Raw genomic sequence first — 7,796 nt, forward strand, 5'->3', positions numbered from 1 at the left:
TTCCAGAAATGTGTTGAAATCTTTATCTATTGTAGCTCATCCTCCTGTTGTATTTAAGGATGTGAATTTATACTTTTAAAAATTCCTTTTCTTATCATTTTAAGGGGGTCTCTGGAAGGAGAGGAGATAAACATGAGTACCCAGTTCACCATTTTTAACTGAAAATCTGATTGTGATGTTGTTTTAATTAACAATGTTATTAGTTGCTAATCAAGCACATATTAATTTATATTATCGATGCATATTATAGAGGAAGTATAGAGATCTCAGTAAGTTTTATTTTAACTTACTGTTAGAGCATTGTTTTATTCTCTAGATTTAGGTATTTTATTATGGTAATATTGTAAAGTAGTCCAGTAGAAACAAAACTATGTTTTAACTATCTAAAGAGCTCTTTCAAACCTAAACAAATCAGTTACTGTTTAGCAGTAAATTTAATATATGTAATTGTATATTATATGTAATTTCATATTTGTTTATCATGCCAATACTTTCTATTTCTATTTGGAAATAGCTTTCATTTTACGTATTATCTTAAAAATCACATAAGAAATATGCTCTATAAAATGCAAGATAAATCTCTTAATTATTGAGATAATTTCCTTGACACTAGAACATATATAATTCTGTGAGTCTTGGTTTTGCCTTGTGGGGTGTTCTTGGAGTATCTTGTGACTGGGACCTGCTAGGGTCACTGGCATTTTGCTTAGCTATAAATTATAAACAGATGGAACTTTACCACTCCTTGCCATTTTTTTGCTTTTTACTTGGCAAGTGTTTTAAAAAAGGCCTCAAAGGAAAGGGGTGAGTGAATTTTAAACACTGGAATTCAAATATTTACTTCAGAGAAATTTTTTTGCGTACTTACCTGGAGGAAGGTGATCTTTCACTTTGCCTTTTGGTGGTTTCTTGTAAATATGTTGGCTAGAGGGTGACTGGGAAGAGAGAGATTAAGTCATATTCTGTATTCTTTTATTGTAAATCTTCCTAACTAGAGAAATATACTGATCAATGTATATTTACTGTGGTAATGTGGATTGGCTTGTTAGAGCATTGCTGTAGGATTTCACCACTTTAAAGCTTATTATCATATACTTATTAGAAATACATCCCATTTGATATTTTTCTTCATGACTGAATTCCCTTATTCCCACAGGAATGGCATTAAGTTATATGTTAGTTGGATGGTGATAGCAATCTTTTTGTTAGAAAAGTACACTTCTTAACAGTTTTGAATTTTGGAACTCTGATTTGAGTAGACTCCCATCTAAACCTATATTGGTAACATATAGCATTACTATACATTTTCACTTATTAAATGCAGTGTGACTCAGATTGAGTTTTCGGAATTACTAACCTATCTTACTGATTACCTTTGTTTTTGTTCTAGGTTTGTGTTGTTAATTAAGCTATCCTGTACGGTTATGGCTTCCTTCATTCTGTGCTGGCTGCCATTTTTTACAGAAAGGGAACAAACCTTGCAGGTTCTAAGAAGACTCTTCCCAGTTGATCGTGGATTATTTGAGGCATGTTTATAAACTTTCCTCTCACTCCTTTCCATTACTATACCTTCCCTGTGACGTTTTAGGATTTTGTGTAGAAGACAACCAAGGAATAGGAACTTCAGCTGCTTTCCTCCTGCAGTCATTTCTTGCCAGTTATTTAATCCAGTGTATAACCTTGAGCTCATCTGGCATTTTCTAGTATATTATATCAATAGGTAATATTTATGACATCATCAGATCTATAATTCAATTATACATTTTTCTAATGAAAAGGGGTCCATAATAAAGAACAGCGTGAGTGCAGCTGCAGTGTTAACAGCTCTGTAATTTTTTGGCTTATTTTCTCTTTTTCAGTCTTAGGAAATTATTTGTTAAACTAATAATCATGTTTGCTTCAGAAAGATCTCATAATTTCTTATGAGATAATATAATCTTCACCCATGATCATTTTTAATGAGAATCTTTCATTTAATGCTAGTTTAATCACTTGTTAAACTTTTATTACATGAATAATTTGATCATTTAGATTTAGTAATTAAATTAAACAAACCATTTTTCTGAAACAAAAAGGCCTTTTAGTAAAGTTAGACAGAGACAACATATTTATAATTAATTTGCTTTTAAATAACATTTAAAAATAATTAGAATAGCAATCTAATTTTTGAATATATAAATTACTATAGAATATTTTTCAATGGACTTATAGGAGTATGGAACCAGCATTTTGAAAGAGATAAGAAAGGAGTTTGGTGTTGTGAAGAAACAGGAATATATGGCTGTGTGTTAATGGGGATGATGGTAGTCATGATACTGATAATAATAATCATCACTGTTATCACTACCACTTACTAGGTGCCAGACACTTCCATATAATGTTATTTGATCCTTATATAGCACTGAGGTAGCTGTTATCCGCACTTTACAGATAAGAAAACTGAGGTCAGAGATTCATATAACTAGTATGTGGCAGTGATTTGAACTTTGAAAACTGTGCTCCTAATCCCTTCTTTACATCCTCTAACTTTAACACCTATATAAAGAAAAGTTTAATTTTCCATGTAAGCTGCCTTTTTATTTGCCTTATCTTCCATTTCAGAAATGGTATTTATCATGGTAGTTATAAAAATGAGTATCAGATATGTTTGATGGAATTGCCAGTCTCTTTCATTCACTTGTTGCTCTCAAAATCTGAAGAGCATTTTCTTTGATCCGACAGAGGAAAGTGGTATGGTACAGTTGTCAGTGATAGTTACTTTCTTGAGGGTATGCCTACACAGCTGTGAGTCAAGCAGCTGTGTAGAGGATGGGTTTCATGAACACAAGAGCTGTAGTTACAAATTTAATTTTGAAAGTGATCCTAGCACAACTGCTAATGTCTTTAAACCTCCTGATTTATTAGCAATTAGCTCTTGTCATTGCTAGCAGCTAGTAGGTAACTCTAAATAAATTCAGGTGTGTGATAAAGTGAATCAGATGTAATATGTATTCTACAAATTAGGAAAAAATAAAAAGATTTCTTAGAAGAATTTCCAAAGATTAATAACTTTAGTATTTAGGAATAGTGTACTGCTTTTTAAAAAATATTAAGTATTTCTTGGGAATGTCTAGATTATGGTTGGCTAATGATTTAGATCAACCCCAGTGCAAAAAAATGAAAAATGCTTGAGAGTATGCATGTGTCTATGTTTATTCCTTGGAGGGTTTAATCTACTTAGTTATAATTGTGAATAAAAGTTTCACATGTCTCAAAAGTTTATTAGAGATTATGGGCTTTACTTCATGAGGTTTCGTGTACCTTTCAGTTATACATAATGTAAAACTAACAAATCTCTTTTAAGGATAAAGTAGCCAATATTTGGTGCAGCTTCAGTGTCTTTCTGAAGATTAAGGATATTTTGCCACATCATATCCAGATAATAATCAGGTAAGAGGCATAGAGTTTGTATATAGTGTTTCGTAAGCTACTCTCTAAAAGTATTATGGTAATATTTTATTTACTTGACATCATTAGGGAATGAGGTATTCTTCATTAGTGAATATTCCATATAACTTAAACCTAATCCTCTATGTAATAAAACTCTTTTATTTGAATTATTTTATGTGAAAGTGTTTATGAATTGTTGCCTGATTCTCTTCTTAAACAGAGAGTACGCTAAACATGATTTAACATTATCTTGAAGAATCATGATTTTCAGTGGTGTATCAGTCAGGGTCAATCAGAAAAATAGAATATGTAGGAGATCACTGAGGGGTGCGTGTGTGTGTGTGCGCGTGTGTGCATGTGTGTACACCAGTTTATTACAAGGAATTGGCTTATGCAATTGTAAAGGCTGGCTAAGCAAACCGGAAGTCCACAAGGTAGGCAATCAGGAAGGAATATTTAGGGGGAAAGAAGAACTATTCAGACCCAGCTGCTGTTAGGGAAGGCCTAAATCCTCTTTTAAAGGGCTTCCAACTGATTACGTAAGGCCCCCCAGAACAATCTCCCTCTCGATTAATTTAAAATAAACCGAATAGGGACTGTACATCTGCAAAATCCCTTCATAACAGCATCCAGATTAGTGTTTGAATAACTGGGAGATGAGTAGTACTTCCCTCTGTCCTCCAACTCTTGGGAGAATATCTCTGGTAGCCCACCCTAATATGAAGCCTGCAGGAAGGGAATTCTGGGTACTTTAATTCAGCCTAGCCAAAGTTACCAGGGGTGGGAAGATCAGTTATTTATTAGGTTATATACTTATTTTCAGGGTTTTCAAAGCCTGTTTGCCATGGTACTAAATGGCTCCAGATTGTTCTGCTTATTGAGTCTGTCTCTGTTCCCTAGTTCTTTTTCCCTCCCTCCATCAGCCGTCAGCTCTAGTAGCTTCCTGCTCCCTTTCCAACTTCTGATTTACCGTGGGCTTGAAAATCAGATAATCTACTTTTGTGAAATGAGGGCTAGAGAGACTCTCTTGGGAATAAAGTTTATGAATGTTTGTGTTACAAATATAGCATTGTCTCTTTATAAGTGGTTATGTTTTCTTATTTTGAGTTTCATAATTAACCTTCAGCTATATATCTTTTATCACTTCTATAGATGATTTTAAATACTAAAGTAATGTAAGCATTATTATAATGTTTTATTCTGTATTATATCATGTAATCATATATAAAAGTGCATATTTCAGTGTATATCTTTTATTTAAATGTTATTTGGTCTTAAATTTAATAAATAAAAATAAACTTTAATTTGAAATTAACTTAAGTTGATAAATAATGTGATCCTTAAATTTTTAAAAATATTTCTTTGTTTTAGCTAGATTTACCTCTACAAAGAGAACAAATATTTTTTTTATTAAATTTCTAGCTTTTGTTTTACATTTTTGAGCCTGCTTCCCGCATGTATAAAATTAACAATTCAGCCCTCTCCCAAAGGATTCAAATATACTTTGGTAAGTTTCTCATTATCTTAGATACCTAATTTTTACTACAACTAATCTAATAAAAATATAGATAATTATTTTCTTGCTCTGAATAGGATTTATTAGATTGGGAAATAAGATTCATTTATTTGGCAAACATTTATTGAGTGTCTCATACTTAGATGCTGTGTTGGACACTACACAGAACAATCAGAATCATTTACAACTATTTTAATTTCTGTTTTGTATTAGTTAATGAGGGAATACAAAAAAAGAAAACAGTGGTGATAAACATGCTTAAATAATTATGCTGTAAGGCAGATGATATTAAGTTCTATTAGGTACAAAAGAAGTCCTATGATGGTGTGAGAAAGGTAGATAGTATTTTGTGGGGAGATCTTATATAGCTGCTTAGAGCAAGTAGGATTTGAGACAAATTTTGAAAGGCAGACAAGATTTGGAACAGGAGTTTATACAGCAGAAGAGAAATATAAGACATGAGGAAGAGTTTGAAGATACAGATGTGGGAAAGGACAGAGAATGTTCTAAGAGCAGCTATTAAACAATACAGTTTGTCTGACTTTTTTATGGGTGTATATTGAGGGAGGAGAGGATATGGGGAGAGATAAAGTTCATTAAGGACCAAATTATAGAAGATATTGAACATTTAGTTGAAGAGGTTTGGAATGTGACTTGTGTGCAAGAGGAGCCAAAAAAGATTTTTGAGAAGGGGAGGGGGCAGATCTGTTTTAGGAAGATTATTTCTGTGAATTTGAAGATGGATTGGTTATATTTCCTATACTTAAGGGTTATTCTGAGTGGGTTTACAAATTTCTCCTGGTTGTATTTCTGTGGTATTTAAAATTTTGTTCCTGTGTGCCTTGGTCTATAAAATGATAGTTAAAAAATACCTTTTAAAGTATCAAGAACATTTAGTCTGAAAACAGTAAGTCCTAAGGGACTTATAAGAAGACAACATTTTAGAAATTAGGGTTCCAGTTCTGGGACTGCCATTCATGTACATGGCATTCTAAAAACAAGCCAGAACAGAAATATTTCAACAGTGCATCTCAGTACTGCAACACAAAAAGCATAGTTTCATGTTCTTCTTTTCTTGTTTATTACCTTTTTATTGATGATTTCTGTTGTTTCATTCTGTGAATGGATTCTGAGCATACCAAGTCATGTACTGTTAATATTCTATAGGACATTTAGAACGGGATGGATAAGGTTAGTAATGCTCTGGTGTCTTCAATAGGCCTAACTTAAAATATTTTCAAGTTTGTGAAAGATTATGTTATTTTTCTAGGAAATAACATGCTAAATAAAGGTATATTTCAAAGATAATGGAAGAGAGTTTGAGAGTTTTAGTAACTGTAGCTGTGTTAGAGATTACTTTTAGGACGATAAGCCAGAAAAAAACATTTTCTTAATTTTCTCATTTTATTCTGTTTGCTATATTTTAACACAGGGCACTATGTTAAAAAAAAGTTAATGTTTTTGTTGATAATGCTTTGAGTTTTTATTATATACTTCTGAGAGCTTTAAAAGATTTCCCATTATAATTATTTTTAAAGTATTTTCCTTTCAATCAAGTTTGGTTAAATTATATCTCAGTATAAATCTATAATTGAGGTAATCTCTAGTATGAATACTAATGTGAGGGGTCTTCAAAAAGTTCGTGGAAAGATTCATATTATCTTTTAGTTCAATTTTTCCATGAATTTTTTGAAGTACCCTCATATATCTACAGCAGCAAAATGATTTATATGTAATCTACTCAAGTAGTATTTATTGAGTGCCTTGTAATGTGTTAGGTCCCCTTCTAGGAACTGGCATGTAAGTGAATGACAGATAACATCCCTGCTCTCTTATTTGGGGCCTTTCATGCTAATGGTGGGAGATGGACAATGAACAAAATATATCTGTTAACAAGAAAGTATCGGGGAATAATAAGTGCTATGAAGAAAATACTGTTATGTGAACAGAGACCTGATGGGGTTGGGGAAGCCTTTCTAGAGAAGTGACATTTGAGCCCAAAGTGAACGACCAACTAGAGAGAGCCAATCACAAGATCTAGGACCTTTTTTTTTTCCCCCTTGTGGCTGGCCGATGGTACAGGGATTGAACCCTGGACCTTGGTGTTATCATCATTTAGGACATTTTTGAGGCATAAAGAGACAGGTATGAAGTGGCTGGTGTGAAGTGAGTGAGGGAGACGAAATGGATTGGAAGAGAACAACAAGAACCAGACCTCATAGGGGTTTGGATTTTATTCTAGGTGGAATGGGAAGCTGTTGGAGGATTTTGAACAGGGAAATTGCAGGATCTGACATGGTGCCGTTTGGAGAGTAGATGGTAAGGGGGCAAGAGGTTACCAATTAGGAAATCATTGCACCAGTCTAGGAGAAAGATGGGGTGTCTTAGAGCACTCTTCTGCCACCATCAGCAGAGGTGAATGGACAGAAGTGGGTGGATATTGTATTTAGGAGGCAGTGTAGATAGGCTTTGCTGATGGATTAAATTTATAGTAATTCAGGTTTTTTGTTTGAGCAACTGGATAGATGTATATAAACATATGTCTAATATGCAGAATGTAAACAGCAAAATAGATCTAAGTAATTTTTTATTTAAAACTCCAAATAACAAATAATAAATTTATAAACCATTTAATTTATTTTATTGAAGTACACATTTTAAAAATACTGAAATAGATTTGTTTTGCCAGGTTTAGATTTTGACCTTTTTGTCCTTCACACTTTTAAATTTAAATTGTAAGAGATTCCAAGGCAGGATGGAGGTATGATTGTTGTGTCTGAGGTGTTGAGTAGTTTTGCTTATTAATAACTGAGACTCAATGAATTTGTTTTTTTTTTTTTTTTTTTTTTTT

General features: G+C 32.8%; 1 protein-coding gene across 1 annotated transcript; it reads left to right on the forward strand.

The window, feature by feature from the left end:
* The first annotated feature begins 650 nt into the window (after window positions 1-650).
* On the forward strand, window positions 651-5,019 carry LOC103583186 (dolichyl pyrophosphate Man9GlcNAc2 alpha-1,3-glucosyltransferase-like). The gene is made up of 4 exons (XM_008564572.1): window positions 651-804; window positions 1,391-1,526; window positions 3,344-3,429; window positions 4,852-5,019. Exons 1-4 carry the CDS (start codon window positions 728-730, stop codon window positions 4,955-4,957), a joined length of 405 nt encoding a protein of 134 aa, XP_008562794.1. The 5' UTR covers window positions 651-727; the 3' UTR covers window positions 4,958-5,019.
* The last annotated feature ends 2,777 nt before the right edge of the window (window positions 5,020-7,796 follow it).

The sequence above is a fragment of the Galeopterus variegatus genome, unplaced genomic scaffold (genome assembly GCF_000696425.1).
Source record: "Galeopterus variegatus unplaced genomic scaffold, G_variegatus-3.0.2 Scaffold20413, whole genome shotgun sequence".
Classification (NCBI taxonomy): Eukaryota; Metazoa; Chordata; class Mammalia; order Dermoptera; family Cynocephalidae; genus Galeopterus; species Galeopterus variegatus.

Bases quoted from the DNA above. Each gene is read 5' to 3' on its own strand.
- LOC103583186 (XM_008564572.1), top strand. From the start codon at position 728: ATGGAACTTTACCACTCCTTGCCATTTTTTTGCTTTTTACTTGGCAAG. The intron at 1,527-3,343 runs GCATGTTTATAA...ATCTCTTTTAAG, and splicing joins TTGATCGTGGATTATTTGAG to GATAAAGTAGCCAATATTTG. The intron at 3,430-4,851 runs GTAAGAGGCATA...TTAAATTTCTAG, and splicing joins CATATCCAGATAATAATCAG to CTTTTGTTTTACATTTTTGA.